This window comes from Sceloporus occidentalis, unplaced genomic scaffold, assembly GCF_023333645.1.
Source record: "Sceloporus occidentalis isolate IW3139 unplaced genomic scaffold, rSceOcc1.0.p SCAF_4, whole genome shotgun sequence".
Lineage (NCBI taxonomy): Eukaryota > Metazoa > Chordata > Lepidosauria > Squamata > Phrynosomatidae > Sceloporus > Sceloporus occidentalis.
In genome coordinates this window covers 667,531-688,774 of record NW_028316984.1, presented here as the reverse complement: position 1 = coordinate 688,774, position 21,244 = coordinate 667,531, and the positions used below count along the sequence as shown (strand labels likewise).

The 21,244-nt window shown below is 40.9% G+C and overlaps 1 protein-coding gene across 2 annotated transcripts in view; it reads left to right on the top strand.

Moving 5' to 3' along the window:
* Nucleotides 1–21,244, top strand: part of LOC149313385 (kynurenine 3-monooxygenase-like) — a 42,039-nt gene that overhangs the window by 10,320 nt on the left and 10,475 nt on the right. For both annotated transcript variants that reach the window (XM_089519019.1, XM_089519020.1), the window contains 9 exons: nucleotides 931–1,028; nucleotides 2,927–3,016; nucleotides 6,600–6,648; nucleotides 7,433–7,520; nucleotides 11,359–11,524; nucleotides 11,648–11,719; nucleotides 15,329–15,450; nucleotides 16,800–16,947; nucleotides 18,642–18,699. In XM_089519019.1, the coding sequence (XP_089375145.1) occupies nucleotides 931–1,028; nucleotides 2,927–3,016; nucleotides 6,600–6,648; nucleotides 7,433–7,520; nucleotides 11,359–11,524; nucleotides 11,648–11,719; nucleotides 15,329–15,450; nucleotides 16,800–16,947; nucleotides 18,642–18,699 (891 nt within the window). The remainder of the gene's footprint in view (nucleotides 1–930; nucleotides 1,029–2,926; nucleotides 3,017–6,599; nucleotides 6,649–7,432; nucleotides 7,521–11,358; nucleotides 11,525–11,647; nucleotides 11,720–15,328; nucleotides 15,451–16,799; nucleotides 16,948–18,641; nucleotides 18,700–21,244) is intronic.

The following is a 21,244-nucleotide window of genomic DNA, read 5'->3' as shown; positions in this document are numbered from 1 at the left end:
TCAGGCAATGGCAAGCTATTTTCAGTCAACGGAAAGTCAGTTCGAATGCAATTCAAATTCACGTAAATTCGCTAAACTAGCAAATTCACGTGAATGTGTTCTGGCCCCACTTTCGTTTCATTCAAAATTAAGAGAAATTCCTCCCGTGTGATAGAGTGATACTTCCCTGGTTTCACTGCCAGTATAGGCTTCTCCTGGCACTCTGAAAATATAAAGAATGTCTTTCATTCAAGTCATCACAGAGAGAGGATATGCAAATTGTAGATCTAGTTTGTGTTACCTCTGTGCATAATGCTCCAAAGCATGTGAACAGAGATGATGATGATGATGATGATGATGATGATGATGATGATGATGATGATGATGATGATGGCATAGCCTCCAACATTTTACAAATGAAATCCAGGGCATATGTGGCCAATCAGCATCTGAGTGTTGCCAAGATAGCAAAAATTATTAATAAAGAACACACAAGCTAAGAGAGACAGCAGCAGTCTGCTTTTTCCTGAATTTATAGGGAAGGGCAGGATTTTGCTCCCTCCTCTTCCCCTACTGAGATAATTAATTACTTTTGTATTTTGAACTCAATGTGGAACAAATGAAACAAGGATAAAGGGGGAAATTAGGAGGAGGAGTGATAAACTGGGACATTTAAAAAGAAGCTGGGAAAGAGGTACGACTGAGGATTAACTAGAACTATCTGTGCCAAATTGGAACAGTTGGAGGGTACATGGTATGACGTACATTCACCATGCCATTTTTATACTGCCATCAACTCCCTACAAAATCTCTTTTCTGTTTCTAATCTCACACAAAACAATATTGTTACAGATTCAGGAAGACTAATGTTGAAACCTTTGCCAAATTAATGTGGCCATCCATTATAACAACTTAATGCATGTTACAATGTGCTGTTTCATTTCATTTCAGATATCCGTGGTTCCAATGCTGTTCGTGGCAGAAGCATTAATCTGGCCCTTTCTCACCGAGGAAGACAAGCTCTCAGGGCTGTTGGAATGGAAGATCAGGTGACTCTGACTTCAACAGAAAATATTATGTGCTTTGCATTTTAGTAGTATTATTGGATTGCTCAGTAGCTAGAAGAAACCAAATGCTCCAAGAGAAAAAGTTATCACATGTTTCCTGTGAACAGAAGGAGATTTAAAAGCATTTAAAATAATGTACTTAGCTTCTTAGGGAATTCTTTGCATCTTCTTCCTCAGAGTTTTTCGAAGTAAGACTGAAGGCTATGAAAACTTTAATTATTAGACAGGTGGAAGTTTTACACATAACAACAATTAAATGGGAAGAGCCATCAGTCAAATGTATCCATGTTTTTAATGGAGAAAGACCAAGGTTAACTTCCTACTTGTTCTTGTTGTTGCTGTTGTGTGCCTTCAAGTCAATTCTGATGTTTAGGTGTAATCTGCATTGTAAAAATAATGCAGTTTGACACCGTTTTAACAGCCATGGCTCCATGCTACGGAATACTGGGGTTTGTAGTTTGTTGTGGCACAAGAGCTCACTGACAGAGAAGGTGAAATATATCACAAAACTACAAATCCCATAATTCCATAGCATTGAGCTATGGCAGTTAAAATAGTGTCAAAGTGAATTAATTGTGCAGTGCACAATTGGTGACTGTAAAGTGAACCTATCATGGGGGCTTCTTCTTGGCAAGATTTGATCAGATTTTTTCTTTTGCCTTCCTGTGAGGCTGGGAGAGTATAACTTGCCCAATGTCACCCAGTGGGTTTCCATGGCCAAGCAGGGATTTGAACTCTGGTCTCCAAAACTGTAGTCCAGCACTCAAACCACTATACCACTCTGGCTCTCATAACTTCCTGCTGCCTGCTATAATCTATAAAAATCTGTAAAAAAATTAAAAATCTATAAAAGGGTTATAGATACAAGAGGTAGGAAATACTTTTTCCTGAGCCTTGAAAAAAGCCTGCAAGTTAGTAAACATCAGAGTTGGCAAAATGCAACCCTCCAGATGTTGTTGGATTGCCACTCCTGATGTTTCACACCACTAGCTATGCTCACTAGAGCTCATATGAATTGTAGTCCAACAACATCTGGAAGGTTGTATTTTGCTCACTCCTGGTATAGATTCATAAATGTAGTAGTTAGTCCTTTTCATCATATGCATCTGATGTCCACAAAAGATTATGCTAGAAATTTCTTCTTCCCAGTTAGTCTCAAAGGTGCTAATGGATTCATTTTTATCTTTTTATGCTAGAAAAGACTGACACAATTATCTCTTGAATACTTCTACAGACAAGAGGCTAGATAAGACAGTGGCCCGACTGGTTCATATCTTTACTCCAGAATAAAGAATGTGGCATAAAACATAGCCAACCTCTCCTGTCTCCAAAACTATATTGAAAGCTTAACATAAGCAAGGACATTCAATGTGGTATTTACTTGTCAGATTTCCAAACCTTATTTCTTCATGCCACTCTGGATGTGCATTGGAAAAAAATGCTTAGAGGGCCATACACCCCCACCCTCTTCACAGCCCTGTAAAAATGTATTAGGTTTTTTCATCCCCAAATAGACCCAGTGATGGACAGTTTTATCACATTTTTGAATTTCTCTTAGCTATTTGAGATCCAGGAATGGCCTTTGTTTCAATATAAAATGACTCAGAAATCAAGTTCTAAGTCACTTAATCTTGGGAAAAGGCCTCTCTTGTACCCAAAATGGCCCAAAACAAAAAATTATCTCCTACATTGCCTAGGCCCTAGGGAGTATTTCGGGCTTTCTGGACATCCTAGGAAACATGTCTCACCCGAAGTCACTTTCCCCATCTTTAGTTTAGATACTTTTAGAACTCTGTCTTCTTCCTTACTCTTCATAAAGAAGACCTATCCTTTGGAATATTCATCTTAAAGGAATCTGATTTTCTCTCTTTGGATTTCAGATTGTGTCCAAAGGCATCCCCATGAGGGCAAGAAGGATTCACACACCCTTGGGCAAACAATATGCAATTCCTTATGGAACAAAAAGCCAGGTATCATCTTAAATGTGTGTGTGTTCGTGCGCGTGAGCACGCACATGTATGTTTGCTGTCAAATCAATTGTCAAGTTAAGGCAACCCTGTGAATTTCATTGGATAATCTTGGGCAAGGAATACCGAGAGATATTTCCTCTGAAATATGGCTCAGAGCTGGAGATTTCCTATTCAAGTACTAACCAGAACTGACCCTGCTTAGCTTCTAATATCAATCAGGATTTCTTGTTTTTAGGATATTTAAACCACATAATCTTAAATATGCCCTAGTATTTTAATTTTTTGACAATGTACTCTTGAGTTCCGTTTTATAAATAAGATCCAGTTCTTATGATGCATCTAATTTAGTGACCATAATTATTATCAGTTTATATTGCATGGATAGAGTTTGAATATTATTGCACCACAATTCAAAAAGGATGTTGAGAAGCTCGATCATGTCCAGAGAAGGGCGACCAAAATGATGAATGGTCTGGAAACCATGACCTTGAGGAGAGACTTAGGGAGCTGGGTATGTTTACCCTTGAGAAGAGATGGTTAAGAGGCGATATGATAGCCCTGTTTAAGTATTTGAAGGCGTATTATATTGAGAATGGAGCAAGATTGTTTTCTGCAGCTCCAGAGAACAGGACACAGAACAATGGAGGCAAGCTACATGAAAAGAGATTCCACTGAAACACGTGGAGAAACACCTTACAGTGAGAGCAGTTTGACAGTGGAACACACTCCTTCGGAGAGTGGTAGAGTCTCCTTCTTTGGAGGTTTTTAAACAAAGGCTGGATGGCCATCTGTCAGGAGTGCTTTGACTGTGAGTTCCTGAATGCAGGGGGTTGGACGGGATGGCCCTTGGGGCCTCTTCCAACTCTTTGATTCTATGATTCTATGAACAGCAATACCATCAAGTGCCTTCCTTTTTAGTGGGACGGTGAATCTGCTCTGGATTTTAGCTCAGACTTTGAAGAAACTTCTTTTTGCTGATGTGTGTTTTCAAGTCATTTCAGACTTATGGTGACCCTAAGGTGAACCTGTCACGGTGTTATCTTGACAAGATTTGCCCAGAGGGGTTTTCCCATTGTCTTCCTCTCTGATGCTGAGTAAGTGTGACTTGCCCAAAGCCATCCAGTAGGTTTCTGTGTCTGAGCAGGGATTCAAATTCTGGTCCTTCAGAATCATAAGCCAATACTCAGGCCCACTACACCATGCTGAGTCTAAAGGAACTTTAAAGAATCCTGTTCCTAAAACAAATTCAATGCTTGGATAACTACTTCAAGACTAAAACCCACAGCAGATTCATTGCCCAGCTGACATGAGAGCCACCTTCTGCTGCTGAGGAGAAATGGTATACACATCTCCACCTTCCCCTACTGCCCTCTCTTCTTAGGATAATAACAACAACAACAACAACAACAATAATAATGGTTTATTTATATTTTCCCGCCTCTCCCGAGTGGATCGAAGCAGGATTACAACCAGTTAAAACAAATACATCAGAATAAAATACATTTAAAATACATCAATAAAATGGTACATTTTATTGGATCTCTGTCAGTGAAGACTGTATCACCGAGAGTCTGAGGTGGATGGCAGATTTTGCCCTCATGGGCAGAGTGCCCCCAAGGACCCCACTTTACTTTTCCCAAAAGAAGGGTATGGGAAAAACCACTTTATGATATGGAAGAGAATAAATAATCCTTCAGGGAATCAAATCTGCTCCAGTGTGTGCATAGTCCCATACAGAGACGTGTTTCTTTGTCATTGGTTGTTGTGCCCTTGAGTCAATCTTGACTCATGGCGACCCTATGAATGAGACGTCTCCAAGAATCCCTTTCCACTAATGCTCCATTCAAATGTTTCTTGGAGGTCACTCAGACATTGGGTTTTTTAAGCACAATGATACAAATAATCTCACTCACACATTCCGGAACCACACTGATGTGCATCTCTGCAAGTCTGGTTGCTCACATGAGCAAGCATTCAAATAAAGATGGAGTCATGTTCAAGGCATGCAGTGTTTTATCCTGGATCTATTTGTGTCTATTCACATCAGTTATTTACTCTACTGAAGATGTGGATCTTTAAAAAAAAAAAATTGGGGAAAACCCCGATATTGATTATCCTGGATTATGTGGGATAAACTCCCAAACTTAATCAGGTGCATTTGGAATGTGTGTGGACAATGGAGATTCAACTTGGATTCATCCTGGATTATTTTTGCCAGGGGTAGGCAACCTTTTTGAGCCGGGGGCCGGGTTGCTGTCCCTCAGACAACTGGGGGGCCGAAGCTGGGGGGAGCTTCTACCCTCTGGGGGCGGGGCCGCATGCCAGGGGTGGAGCTTCCACCCTCTGGGGGCGGAGCTGCATGTTGGGGTGGAGCTTCCACCCTCTGGGGGTAGGGCCAGCGCTGGAGGCCTCCCCCTCTTTGCCGGCCCCTGACAGGGCACCAGGCCCCGTCAGAGGCCGGCAAGGGAGCCGGCGGGGGCCGCCAGCGCTGGAGGCCTCCCCCTCTTTCTCGGCCCTGTGGGCTCCTTCCCGGCCTCCACGGAGGCCGAGAAGGAGGGAGGAGGCTGGCGGCCCCCCAAAGGCCCCGCGGGAGTGGCCTGGTCCTGCCGCCGATTGCTGCCGGCGTGGGGCCTTTGGCAATTGGTGGCAGGACCAGGCTCGGGCTGGTCCCCAGGCCTTGGCGGGCCGCATGTGGCCCACGAGCTGGGGGTTGCCGACCCCTGATTTTTGTAGTGTGAATAACTCCTTCATCACATCTAAATATAATAGCATGTCAGGAGACTGGGGTGCAATTCTGGGAACCAGATTATAGTGTCTTGGCTAAGGATGTCTGTATAATTCTGGCAAAAGTGTTCCCTCCCCCAGAGCTTGGAAAATTGACAATGTGTTAGATTAATTACATTACCTTAATTGTTAGTTTGCTCAGACCAATTAATTAATTTTGTTAATGTTTTGGCTTCCAGTGGTAGGGAGATGAGGAGAGAGTGCAGGAATAGGCACTTTAGTTATGGCAGAGGAAATTGCAGCTGGAAAAGGGACATCTCAGAGCTTGAATGCCAGGCCTCATTCCCATTTACAAATAAACCGGTTTGTGATCCAAATCGATGGACTGATTCGACAGCGGAGCGTGGTTCACACTGCATTTGTCCCAATCACATTTTCTTGTTGTAAAATAACCCACTTCTTATTCGTATTGACCAATGATTCGATTCCAGAGGGATTCTCTTCAGCGGATGATCATCTGATTATGTCATAAAAAAGAATTGATTCCAATCCGCATCATGTACACACTTGCGCTGAACTGATTTATTGCAAAAGACAAAAATGAGTGTCAAAAAGAAGCTTGTTAAATGGATCTAGCTCATGCCACCCTTCTCCAAACCGCTCCAGCGATTCAGCTCAAATGCGAACAAGGGTCATTCAAACCACTTCAAACAGGTTTGCAAACCAATTAAAAATGTAGTGGGAATGAGGCTCCAGAAAATAGAGAGAAAGGGGAGCTTGAGAGCACTGTCCGAGACCATGCAAATCTATTTAAACACATACAAAAGTGTTCTCTGCCTTGTGTTTTCTTTTCATCCAGTATATTCTCTCTGTTGATAGAGCAAATTTAAACAAAGAGCTCCTAAGTGGTAAGTGTACCCTATTCTATCAATAGTCATTTTAAATTCTGTCATATCTAAAATACAGTAATTGAGTGTTTGTAACAGTTGTTCTTATTGGTGTTGTTTTGTGCCTCCAAGTCATTTTTACTTATGGTGACCCTAAGATGAATCTATCATAGGATTTTCTTGGCAAGTTTCTTCAGAGTGGGTTTGTCACTGGCATCCTCTGAAGCTGAGAGAGTTTGACTTGCCCAACATCACCGTGGGTTTTATGTTTGAGCAGTTAATCAAATCCTGATCTCCAGTTGTAGTCCAATGCTCAAACCACTCCACCATTCTGGTTACACATTTGTGATAGTAACACTGCAACGGTTCTCTTTACTTTTTACATTTAAAAGAGTGAAAAGGTCATATTCTAACTGCAACCAGGTGATTAAAACTGACATTTCCTGTCCTAAAAGCAAAAGCCATAGAATACAACTAATGTTAATTTGAAGCATTTACTATCTTTGCCCTTAGTGGGATAAAATGCACAAAAAGATTCTATATTTGGTGCAGAAAGCATGAGAGAATGTGTTAAATGGGATGCAAAATAAATTTAATTCTTTACATTAAAAAAATTTAATGGGGTAAGCCGAACTGGAAAAAAAACAAATCTGACCAGTTGATAGCATGTGTTGCAATTTTAGAAACCTATGCATTGTGCAAAATTCATTTTTGAAACAGCTTTCCAGATTTCTATCCCTAGGGAAAATATGGTTTGCTCCTAGTTTTTCCCATTCACTCTTCTCTTTCTTTCCCCCTTTTACAGCTGCTGAGAAATATCCCAACACTAAATTATACTTTGGACACAAACTGCTTCACTGCAATGTAGAATCAGGGGTACTGAACTTTTCAAGGTAATCAATAAATTGAGCCCTCCTGAATACTCTAATAATTAACCAGAACTCAAATAATAGGTCAAGTTGTCTCTTCTCAATTAGCTTGATGTGTCTGTGTTTTGCAATTATTCCTGGCATCACTGACCACTTTGACAAAAGATAGCAGCTGAAGAGATTAACAGCATAGTTTACTTTGGAGCTGGTCTGGCTGTTTTCCATGGTCTTTACTCTTTGTTAAATGTATCTGGTTGCAGTCTAAAATGGAACACAGGACCAATGAGAAAATATTGTAGCTCAGTTGGTAACATTTTATTTTGGCCAAAGGTTTAATCACCAAGAAGGCAACTGCACCTCTTATTTTGCAGATAACATGGTCTGTTCTATTTTGAGAATGCAGCTAACACAAGGCTGAGTTTTTGACAGTCCTGTTTGTCATTTTCCCTTCATTTCTCACTGTTGTTGTTAACTTCCATCAAGTTGACTTTGATTTATGGTGACACTATGAATGAGAGGCCTCTAGATCATCCTGTCATCAACAGCCCTGCTCAGTTCTTGCAAACTCACGGCTGTGGCTTCCTTGACTGAGTCTATCAATATGTAATGTGGCTTTCTTCTTTTCCTACTGCCTTATTGCTTTTTATAGTGAGTCATGCAATGGCTTCTCATGAGATGGCTTAAGTACGACAATCTCAGTTGGTTCATCTTGGCTTGTAGGAAGAGGTTAGGCTTGATTTGCTCTAGGACCCATTGATTTGCCTTTTCAGCAGTCTCTTCATAGATCTCCAGAAACACATCTTAAATGAACTGATTTTCTTCCTGTCAGCTTTCTTCACTGTCCAGCTTTCACAACCATAGACAGAAATCGGAAAAACAATGGCATGAAGAATCCTACCTTTTGTATTCAATGATATATCCTTATACTTGAGGATCTTGTCTAGTTTCTGATAGCTACCCTTACAAATCCTAGTCTTCTTCTGATTTCCTGACTGCTGCTCCCATTCTGATTATTGACTGAGCCAAGGTATGGAAAGTCTCAATGTCTTCATCATCTCCTTGTAAATCATCTGTGGTCATTATTTGTGTTTTCTTAAATGTTCACTATGAACATTCCTTTGTTTTTTCTTCTTTGACTTTTCCTGGTAATTGTTCCAAATCTTTGCTATTTTTTGCCAGTAGCATGATGTCATCTGCATATATTAAACTGTTGATGTTCCTTCCTCCAATTTTCATGCCTCCTTCCTCCGAGTCTAAGTCTGCTTTATGTATTATACATTCAGTGCACACATTAAACAGATAAGGTGGTCAATAGCAAGTACATTTCAGTACTGTTTACCAATGTACTAAGCAGTTTACAAGGTGTAAGCTAATTGCCCCCAACAAGCTGGGTACTCATTTTAGCGACCTACGGAAGGATGCCAGGCTGAGTCGACCTAGAGCCCCTGGCTGATATTGAACTCACAACCTTATGGTTAGTGACTGAGGAGCTTATTGCTTGGTTTATTAATTTGGCTTACCTGTCCAGGTTTAAATTTCAATTTGGGCTGCATCCTGATCTTATCAGAAGGTTTTTGCTGCTGAATTTGCTGCCCTAATAGAGCCCAGCTTCCAAGAGTGCTCAGTGTGTCTCTTTTTGGATCTGGGAGTTTCGTGGCTTAAGAAAATGGCCACCGGAGCGCTCCTGGAAGCAGGGATGGACCCAGGCTGTATTCGGGTGGCAAATTTGGCAGCAAAACCTTTCTGATAAGATCAAGATGCAGCCCGAATTGAAATTTAAACCCAGAGAGATAAGCTGAATTAATCAGCCAAGCAATAAGCTCCTAAGTGGCTACAGTACAGATATTTAACCACTGCGCCACTAGGGCTCCATGCAACCTTGCCTGGCCACTTTGCCAATTGGAAAACACTAAGTTTCTCCATATTCTATCCTGATATCCTGACACTTGTTCTGAGTAGAAGTTACACATCAGGACAATCAAATGTGGGGCACACCCATTTCTTTAAAGGTAATCCATAGTTTTTAATGATTTATACAGTCAAAGGCTTTGCTATAATCTATAGAGCACAGGACGATTTTCTTTTTCAGTTCTTTGACATTTTCCATTATCCAGTGTATGTTTGCAATATGATCTCTAGATTTCCCAACCTTTTTTGAACCCAGCTTGGACATCTGGCATTTTTTGCTCCACATGTGGTAGAAGTCTTTGCTATAGAATTTTGAGGATGACTTTCCTTTCATGGGAAATTAATGCAGTGGCCCTGTGGTTACTGCAATCCCTGGTATCCCCTTTCAAAATAAATTCACTTCATTACATTACATGATTCCCTAATTCAAATCCCTCTTGCGACCGCTTTCACAGGCCCATTACAGATGGGCCTTTGCTCCGCCCCCAGTACATACTAGAGGTTGGCCGAGGACGCAGCATCCAATCAGGCCTCATCCCTAGTACGTACTGGGGATGTCAAAATGGCGGTGCCCTATACACATGGGTGCTGCCATTTTGATGTGATGGATGCTTAAGGTCTGCACGTTGCGGCGCGGTTGTGATGCTGCAAGTGTGCCATTGGCCAGAAGAAGAACCCACTTTTTGCGGGTTCTTTTTGCTGTGCAGGGGAGCTGTGCAGTTTGACCGCTGCAGCTCCCTCGCGCAGCAAACACGGGCGTTGGCAGAGCACCCTTTTTGGGCGCTCTATAAAGCACCATATCATCCCATAACACAGCTTGAGAAACCTTTCTATTATTGATATCCCATATATTCTGCCATTTTTTCTCAAACTTACTTACTATATCTTTATAATTAAGTATTCTGATGTCCAACCTCCATCTTTTTGCTTCTCTATAATCCTTTTTAACTACCAAGTTTTCATTTCATCCCTTTTGTTATCTCTGTTGTCTGGTTGGGTGCTTAGAACTTTAGGCTTAGCTCCAGCTTTTTGCATTGTACCAGTGGAACCAGATTTCTCTTTTTGCATATTATGAACCTCAAAATTCTTTTTGAGTTTACTCTTCTTAAATGTGCATACACTTTATTGGATGGAGCTGCAGATTGTTTCTTCCAACTTAAAGCTGTGTTTCAATTCTCTTTTTTGATTTTTGAACATCTGTCAACTTCTAATCAGTGTTATGTCTCAAACTGCCGACATGCAGTTTATTATATTTTTCTCTCTCAGTTTATTATTTAATTAATATTTTGATGTTTCAATTCTTTAAATCCCACACAATCTAATATTTATTTTCAACAGTTTTACTTTAATTTTGTTTTGTTCAGCTTAGCGGACAACCAGCCAGCAGTTGCAGAAAACAAAAATGCCACTTATTTTTCTTTCTTCTCATTAAATCTTTAATTAGGCAGTTCCATTCTATTCTCCCCACATTCCAGTTTGTTTATTTATAGTTACTCACAGTCTTTTTTTTTCCATTTAGAAGACGTTCTTTGACTTTTTAAGCTTTAGCTTTTAGGAGAATATGATCTCAGCTCCTCACACCACCATTCGTAGATCCTCCCTCTAATCTTGAGAGATAGTTTTGCCAGTTCCTTTCTCTGAAATATAGTCTGGTATTCTGGCAGCACCTGGTATTCGTTGACAGTCTCCCATTTCTATACTAATCAGGGCTGAACCTGCTTAGCTTCGAAGATCAGACAGGATCTGGTGTCTTTAGGTTATTTAGGCTTTTTAGAATACAATGTTATAAAATATGGTGAAGGAAACAAATGTCAGAGTCAATTACTGCTCAAAACACTGATGTTAAAGAAAAACAAAATATAGGCTTCATTATTAATTTTGTAGCATTATGAATATACAGTATTTAAATGTCAATACAGTTCAGTACAGTTCTTCTTTGTTCTTGTAATTGCAGATCAGACCAGACTTCAAAAGAGGCCTCTTACAATCTCATTGTGGGTTGTGATGGAGCCTTTTCTACTGTTAGGAAACAGTTTATGAGACAAGGACGTTTCAATTATAGCCAGACTTACATTCATCATGGGTACAAGGAGCTGAGAATTCCTCCAAAGGATGGAGATGTAAGTAGGAGTAACTCACAATGGACTTGCTTTCCCCTGCTTCCAACTGATGGCTATGGACATAAACAGCCTGTTCTATTACTTATTGATAATGCTTTTACTACTTCTTTGGTCTTCTTTCAGTTTGCAATGGAGCCAAATTATCTTCACATCTGGCCAAGGAACACATTCATGATGATTGCACTGCCAAACCTGGTATGAGAAATAATATATGCCTTTTTCTGGAAATACAATTGGGCATTAATCACATTTTCCAGACCGGTGCTTTGCACCGGCCTGGATACATGCTAGGATTGCCCAAGGGCAGTGCCACCGCATGCCCCGCAACCCTAGCACGTCACGGCGGCATGATAATGGCAGCGCCCTGTATACACGGGTGCCGCCATTATGACGTCACGGCCACGCTGCAGCTAAACTTCTTGGGAAGCACCTCGTTCCTGCAGCTACCCAACAACTGCAGGACCAAAGCCGGGGAAAGGGGTCAAGTGGCTCCCCAGGGTGTCCTGGGGCATGAAGCCCCAAGGACACCCCTTTTTGGGACCAGGGAGAAGTGGCATTTTGCCACTTCTCTCTGGTCCCGAAAAGTGCCGGATTGGGGCCTCTGGGCTGCCACTGTGGCTGCCCTGGCCCCAATACATGGCGCAAAAGGGTGGCTGCAGCCCGCCCCAAATTGGTGGTCTGTATCCCGCCTAAATATACTTTCAAGGTGGTTTAGATCAATGCTTCTCATGTTAGCTAAGGTGGGAGAAATCAGATTTCCAACCCCCCAACATATCAGGGGCCAGTACCATATTTTATTCTGCAGATTAGCAGCCAATGTCTCATGGACTAGTACTGGTCCATAGACCACCACTTCGAGTAGCACACTTTTAGATCTATTTCTGCGGAAACAAACAAGAACAAGAACAGCACCACACAAATACACACAAATGATCATACCTTTGGGGTTGGTTTCAGTGCCTATGAAGATTCCATGGCTCATACTACTTTCGGGCAACTCGATAGGCAGACAGACAGAATTCCTGTGAGCTCTGGTTTCTGCTGTCCCTTCATCCCTCTATAGGTTCATTTGCTAGCAGCAGTATTATGAAAACTTGCATGTTTTGGTTAGATAAATGCATCAGTCATTTTTATTGCATTTAACTAAAGACTATTACAATAGAATGGATAGTATAATAAAATAATTGGCAGCAAGATAAAAGTCTGCTTCTGAACTAATTTTGATGAATAATAAACTATCTGTAAAGCAGATATAGCAACAATTATGAATTCCTGAAGTAATTAATAGAATAAACATGGGCCAGTTACAGACTGCCAAATTAAAGCTGCTTCGGGTCTCTTTGGAGGTATGCCATTTAAATGATGCATGGGTCCTAAGAGTCCGGAGGTCGCGCCAAAGCCACACTCCATTCCTAAGCACTGGAGTGCAGCTTTGGTGCAGCTTCCGGATTCTTAGGATGCATGCATCATTTAAACAGCATACCCCCAAAGAGACACAAAGCAGCTTTATTTTGGCAGTCTGTAACAGGCCTTAGTTCCCTGGTGGCTATAGCAAGTAATGTCATGGAGATAATAGGTATGGATTATCTTCAGATGGTTGCACCGCTGTCTCTTGTTTTATCTAAGCCAAGGTTTCTCAAAGTTCTCTGGAACCCTAATGCTTCCACAAAAGATTGCTACCGGTTCTGCGAATGATTGTGACTGGGGAAAAATATTTTTAAAAACTCTGTAGATACAATCATTTTTATGCAAGAATTCCCTGACACCTGAAAATTACTTAAAGGATTCCTCCAAGCTAAAATGGTTGAGAAAGGCTGGAATGCTTAGCATTAGATAAGCTGTTGACCTTTTCACCTAGTCTCTCTCTCTCTCTGGCTTTGCTTCGCGAACAAAGATTCAGGAAGGACTCATCCCGCACTTTGTACAAGTGCGTTGGTGACTAAAAAGGCCAATTCGGGATAAACAGGTCCAGTTGCAGAAAGCACAGCAGAAAGTCTCCTTGGGTGATGTTTCCAGGTTGTGGTTCTTTCTGCGTTGTTGTTTCTCTTTGAGGCTCGTTCGGCGTGAGCTTTCGAAGAAGGCTGCAGCGTCATGGATAGTGCGTCTCCATGCCTCCCGATGCGAGGCCAGGGAGGACCATTGTTGGTGATCTATCTGGCCAAGCCTGAGATGTTGTTTCAGGGAGTCCTTGTATCTCTTCTTTGGGGAGCCCTCTTACGCTGACCCGTGGCGAGTTCACCGTAGAATACTATTTTGGGGAGGCCTAATTCACCTAGTACCTATAATACCTCTTCAATTTCATTTCTCCTAAATACTAACAATGTAAGTTTCATTACTGAGGGAGTTAAAATGTATTGGAAGAGGATGTCATTCCAGTGATAATATCATTTATATTGGAAAAGTTACTTTTTTTTTCACCCATGACTCCCAGACTACCCCAATGATCATGGCCATGCTGAAAAAGTAACATTTCCAAGCTCTGATTCATATAAGCGAAGTCGGCCCTCCGTTTTTGTGGGGGAACTGTTCTGGACCCTCTCCATGCAAAAATGGAGACTTGCCTATATCCAAGCCCCACAGGCTGGAATGGGGCGTGTGCCCAAGAGTGCATGGGGGGCACGCCCCATTGAAAATAACAGAGGTTGCCCCTCCATGGATATTCAAGACCATGACATTTAAACCTGAAGTCCGCAAGAAAGAAGGAGTGACTGTATAGCTGTGTTTCATCCCTCTATTGATATGATTTCTGCTATGGTACCATGAAGGCCAGCTCTCTCATGTCACATTATTTTGGTGCAGTCTAAATAAGCTACAGTATTTTTTTTTTAAAAAAAAGTTGTAGTGAAGCTGTGTAATGGCTAGTCACTGCTCACTAAATTGAAGTCACATTAAAAACAAATTAAATGTGCTTATTTGGGCATTTAAATGATATAGTACAAATGACTGATCACTTTCCTCCTCTTCTAAATCCAACTTGAGCTTCATAAATAAAAAGCTTTTGTTTATTCTAGATCCATAGTTTATAAGGAAAATATTGGTTATGTAATTTAGAAGCCACATCTAAGAGGGTAATAAATTTTTAATTTTCAAAAGTGAGATAAGTTTCATTTTTACAAGACTTGACTGTCACACTTATATTAGATGGCCAGTCAGAAGGAATACTGGTCTAATGGGTCAATATCTGAGTTAGAACTGGAGTCCAAAAATCAACATCTAAAATAAAAACGTTCTTCTTTCACTTGTGGATTAGGAAGGGAATAATTTCCTCCCCAGATATTCTATCTTCTAGGAAAAGAAAACATGATTCTTAACTTCCATTATAGAAACAGGTAGCCACTCAGGGAAGTAATTGGATAGACAAATGAGAGCACATGTTTCCCTTTAAAATCTCAGTAAAGTGAGAAACCCACATCCCAAGCATAACTATGGGAATTGCTCACCCCCACAATCTCCACATTTTCCAGAATTTTCACTCTTTCCACACAAGAAGAGCCAGGATTTGTTCCTTCACCTTACTGAAGTTCTGGTAGAAAAAGCCTAGAGCAATAATGAAATTGTGTAATACATATGCTTTAAAATGTAATAAAGGTATAAAATGATATCATTATAGCTATAAAAACAGGATAGCATATAACAGCCCTTTGAGCCCCTTTTTTGTTTCAAATATGCCTCATTCAACATACTTCAATCAGTGGAATTTATTTCTTTTTAGTTTATCATTCAAGATGCTGCACTCATGATCAGAAATAGCCAGTGGTGTCTCTTCTTTCAAGTTCTGACATACGTACATTTTTAAAACCATAGGACAAGTCATTCACATGCACTCTCTTCATGCCTTTTGATGATTTTGAGAAGCTCACCACAGGAGATCAAGTGCTGGATTTCTTCAAAATATATTTTCCAGATGCAATTCCTCTAATAGGAAGGTGAGTGTTATTTTGGCAGTTATGTTATCAAGGAATCAATTAAACACAATAAAATACTTGCTAATACCCCAGAGGAGAGGATCAAAATTCAAAATAACCAGAGGCAAGATGGCCATCTGTCAGGAATGCTTTTATTGTGTATTTCTGCATGGCTGCAGGTTGGACTGGATAACCCTTGTGGTCTTTTCCATCTCTTTGATTCTATGATGCTGTTGCTCTTTTATTTTTCTCCTGTGGGAGATTGTTTGGAAACTGTTTCTTTTTATTAACACACACCAAAAAAAACCAACAACCAAAAACCCTTAATGACCTCCTTTCCCACTTCTATTATGCTACAATTTCCTGTGTGAAAGTTCAATTGTGCTTTTATGCTGTTTTGGAGTGGTCAAGAGTTGATCATTGGGAATGCTGTGGTTTAAGTGCCCATTTCTTACCAGTGATGAGAGAGAAGGAGAAATGGTGGAAATCAAGAAGGGGAAATTTTGCTCACTGACCTCCTCTGTCCCATCTCCTTTACCAACAGAGCAGCCCAGTTCCTGAGTCTCTCTCTCTCATTCTCTTTCCCATATACCTGGAAATGTAAGGTGAGAAGAGTTTCAGTTGAACAGCATTTATTTCATTATTCTACCTGTTCCTGGCTAGGCAAACTTGATTAATAACTGCCAGACTGATTTCTACTTTAGCAATTAACAGTTTTCATCTGTCAGTGATTAATCAAGTCTATCCCCAATCATAAAGTTCTCCCCCCTCCCACAAGGAAAAAAAAGCCTTTTTAAATGTAAGACTGCTTTTAATTTATATGATGGGGGATCTGTATATATATATATGTGTGTGTGTATAACAAGCTGGAAAAGGACTGTACTGGGTGGTACCAGGTGGGGACTGCCAAATGCTGCATGTGATAATGTTTTAGCACAAACAAAGCGTGCAATTCCAGAAAGATTATGAAGGTGCAATAAGGAAGAGAGCAGTCCTGATTGCATAGCACATTTGAAAATAACATTATTTTAGCAGGAGAAGAGCACAGTTAAAGTGGTATCAAAGTGTTGTAATTGTGTAGTGGCCTGACTGGCTTTTCTGATCTTAGATCTGTTGGTGTCTTCAAGCTATTTAATGTTGCAGCTTGCCAAATGAAACAGAGGGTGTATGGAGGCTCTCAGGATAGAATGTACACACCTCTACATGTATGGATAGCTAGTTGCTGGGTTGTATAGCAACATGGCAATAAAAGTCTACCCCCTCCCCAATTTGCCTGCAATCTAAAAAGATATCAAATTAGTAAATGCTATAAATTATTTCACTCACTATCATGAGGTAATTAGAACAATTATAGTTCCTTTTATTTTCAGGCAAGAACTGATACAAGAATACTTTTTGCTACCAGCCCAGGCCATGGTATCCGTAAAATGCTCACCATATCACATTGCCTCTTGCTGTGTTCTGATGGGAGATGCTGCACACGCAATTGTCCCTTTCTTTGGTCAAGGCATGAATGCTGTAAGTCCAAGTATTTACCTTGCAATAAGAAAAAAAAGAAAATTTTTATTCGATTCAAAGGCTAACGAGGAATTTAAGTAAGCCATTTATAATAAGGAGCATTATGCCAAGGAAAGAGCAGCAGGGTTTGAGGAAAGCAGAGGTGTGGCAACCCTACCTACTGCAAGTTGTTAAAGTAGTCAGTGTAAAGATCATGTCACACATTATTTAAGTTAGATATAATTAAAACAAGGTTCACTAATTTCCATGCACTTCCTGATTGGATGTTCTGTGGCAGGATGAGGAACTGGAATGTGGTGGGCCAATTTCCCACCCTATATGAGCCCTCCATGGACTGGATTCTGGTTCTGTTACAGCATAAGTGACTACCTTCACTCCTGACATCACAAGGCTCCTGGCAGAAATGCCATGTGAGAATTTTTGGTTCTTCCTCCTTAGGTGAGATTTTGGAAGAGAGGAGCAACATGCTTTTAATGAGCACTCTGTTAGAGGGTGTCAATGGAAGTGCTTGCAAAAGAGTATTTCATGTTGTTCTCCTCTCCCTTCATCAACTGGGGAAAATGACAGAGCAACGCAAAGCACTCTCAGCTTATACTTCCAGGGACTCCCTGAGAGCACCAGATGTAAGGTAGCCAGATCTCTCCCCATTTTTCTTTCCCACATAGGGATGACAGAGGGCCTTACTCTTAGCTGCGGTTCCAGATACCTGGGAACACTGATTGAGAACCAGTAGGATTGTTCCTCCAGTTATTGCACTATGATTCCACTTTAATTGACATGGTGGTGTCCTATGGAATCCTGGATTGACAGTTGAGGGAGGATGTGAATCCACAGCCGGAATCCATAGTTTTTTGTAGGGTTTTCAGGCTATCTAGCTGTGCTCTGGAAGAGTTTATTCCTGATGTTAAGGGAGGATCCTTAGGAATTCTCATCTGGGACATCAAACCAAAGTACAAACCCCAGATTTCCATATGCTGTTAAAGTGGAATCATAGCACTATAGTGAAAGGGCCCCATCTCACCCTTTTACCCTCCAAGTTGGAACTCAGCTGGCTCCTGCAAAAGCCAATGGACAATGGGGCAAAGGGCCAAAACAGATGGGCAAAAAAACGCTGGTTTCAGGGTAGCGTGGGGGCTTGGCGCATGCATGGCACATGCCCTGACACCACCCTCAAGCCAGTGTCATGGCGCCCTGCTGACCACACAGTGGGTGACGTCATGGTGTATCTGTGGCACGACATTTACACACACCATGCCACAGAAACACCAAAAAGCCGCTGGCACTGTGAAAAGGTGCCTTTTTTCTGCCCCCCAAAGGAGCGGCATTTTGTCACTTCTTTTTCAGCTGGAAAAATGCTACATCGGGGCCATGGCATCTGGTTGCCACGGCCCCGATCTGACACTCAAAGGGGCAGCGTAAAAGTGGACTTTCAGGGCCATCTGTTTCACCCCAAAGAGTCCCTGCTGTCTCTGAGCTGTGATTGAGTATAGCAGGGACTCCTCTGCAAGGGCAGCATTGGCCTTTAAGAAGGGCAAAGTGGCTTCAGGGAATGAAGGGATCAATGAGGGTCTCTGACTGGCCAGATTCCAAAAACTAACAACATGACTTAGGCCTATGGGGTAAAGATTTTGCTCCCGTTTTGTGGAGTTAGAATTAAAGATTGTAAAGGAGCTGACGCCTTTGTGTTTCTTCAGGGATTTGAAGACTGCCTGGTGTTTGATGAATTAATGGAGAGATTCCAGAATGATTTCTGTGAGTATGGGTCTGTTGGAAAAGACAGTATTCCTCAGGACACATTTAAAACTTTTGCAGTATGATGTGAATTCACTAGTGCTCTTTGCACTCTATCCATGCAATGCATGTGATGAGTAGTTGGCGTCAGGACTCTGCTCAATCTGCACATGACCACTTGCCCCTGACTTTCTTTGCATTCAACAAAACTATTCTGGAATTTAGTCTAAATATGAAATTTACTATTTGCTATTGAATAGGACTTCTTTACCATCATTATTCTCTAATGATGGGGTTCAGCTTTTTCATGAAATTACTTGACAGTTTATGTTTGTTGTTTAATTCTGTTACAAGGCTTCAAGCAAGCCACTTTTATTCGTAGCTATTATTTATTCCTCAGAAGGACTCATTTAACATTGGTGTTATCCATCATCTGGGTTCAGTCTTTTCAAGATATCACTTTTTCATGAAACTAAATGGATCCCTTGTGGGAAATTGTTTGTTGCTTTATTTTGCTATGAGCTTCCAATTTTACTGTTGTGTCATAATATTGAATTTTTGAATGTAATCCAAAAAAAGGTGTTTGTAATTGTTTTTGTTTCAGAAAATGGGCACTTAATACATTTTGTTCTTCTTCATAGTGATATTGTTAATTATTTGTTTCATCATAGCATGTAGATACTTCCTTTCATATTTAGACTTAATTCCAGTATAGTTTGGTGAGGTTTTTTTCCCCTCAGGAGAGTTGCTGCTGTTTTTTCTTAGGTGTTTTCCTTGTGTTTGGGTCATAATCTCTTCTGTATATTGTTTAATCATATAGAAGAGAAATGTGATAAAAGGCCCCCAGTGATTACTTCTTGAAATTGAGAGTGCTTCCATATTGTTCTAAAGAAGCATAATTTGTCATGTGAGGGTTTGTCACTTGTTTTGCCTCTGCGTCCGTATATTCCTTTTTTTTCTTTCCATTTTTTTTGGAGGGGGGACTTGTTTGTAGCAATTTTTCTGAATTTACAGTAGGGATCTTCCCAAGGATTTTTAAATACCATGATGTGGCTTGCAGAGGTGGTCCTATTGTTTGAAGGACATTGAAAAAAAGGAAAGGAAATTAGGGTTATACAGTTATAGTGCAAAAGTACTGCTTTACAGGTGCATTATAGCACTATGCGGGAGGAAATTGAGTACATATGTGATGAAAGAAATAATGTAAGTAATATCCCCCAGGCAAAAGGCATATCAAAAATAACTTAGGATTCTTTTTGGTAAAATGCATTCCCTCTGTACTTCTAAGCAAACTTATGACTTGCATTGATGATATGTCGTGGAGGAGGATGGAAAGAAACCCTACTCATCACACCACAGTTGTGGACAAAGAAGATGGATGAAATTCATGGCATGACTGGTTGTGGAACAGGAGCAACAAGGTGCAAGTAAGATACAGAATAGCCCATTTACTGGCAGTTTGGAGAAGTCCCAAGATGATACTTTTTCACCATGTGGGTACTGTGAGATTTTTTTAATGTGTCTTTTGCCTCTTTCATCACATATCTATGTATTCAACCCCATATATTTTATTATACTTTTGCTATCCAAAATCAATGCAGGTCTATTGATGATGGCAGCTGGAAGCAGAATAAACACCTTCATGGCAGCTTTAGTGCAGCTGCGTCGCTTCTGTGGGAGTAAGAGTAAATTACGCTAATTCAGTAGAGGTTGTAATATAATGTATTTAAAACTCCACATACAAGTTTTAAATACAGTTCCAAGGTTGTAAAGTAGGAACAGAAACAACTCCGCAGACAATGCCAGTCAAGCAGTGGTGTTCCTAGAGTTGGTGTTGCCCAGTGCAATCATTCATGGTGTCAAACCCCCCCCCCCCAAAAAAAAAACTTCCTCCCTTAGCACACCATACAGAATCCCTCAGTAATATTTATTGCACTAATGTTACTTGTAAATTGTAATTCCCCATATACAGTGCGCCCACGTCATACACGGGTGCGCCTTACGCAGCTTGAGCATACGTGCTCAAGCCGCGGGGCGCGTGCGGGGCGGAAGGGGCGGCACGTCCCATTCAATTGAATGGGCATGCGTGCCCGTTGCGCCCTGTGCGCCGCCGTGCCGCCGCACACGAGCCCCATTGATTACAATGGGGCTTGAGCATAGGCAGAATTCGCCTTACGCGGAGGGATCCGGAACGGATCCCCGCGTAAGACAAGGGCCCACTGTATTACTGAATGTAATGGCAATAGTTGTGACATAAGCAACTAGCAAAATTAAAATTATACCTTCAAACTACAATATCATACACATAACCTAAATGTATTTCCATATACACAGTGAAGATTTGGTTAAAATGTGATGTTTTTAAAGAAAATTTTAAAAGGAATAAAAAAATTTAAAATTTCGAAAATTTAAAATTTTGTCATTTTAATTTTAAAAAATCCTGGGCCTCTCCTTTTTCCTCCCACTGAGGTTCACCCCACTCCCAACATCTCTTAAAGTATTTTAAAGGAAAGCAGATGAATGGCACAGCCTGTTTCTGCCAGAAAGTAGGTGTCTGCAGTGTGTC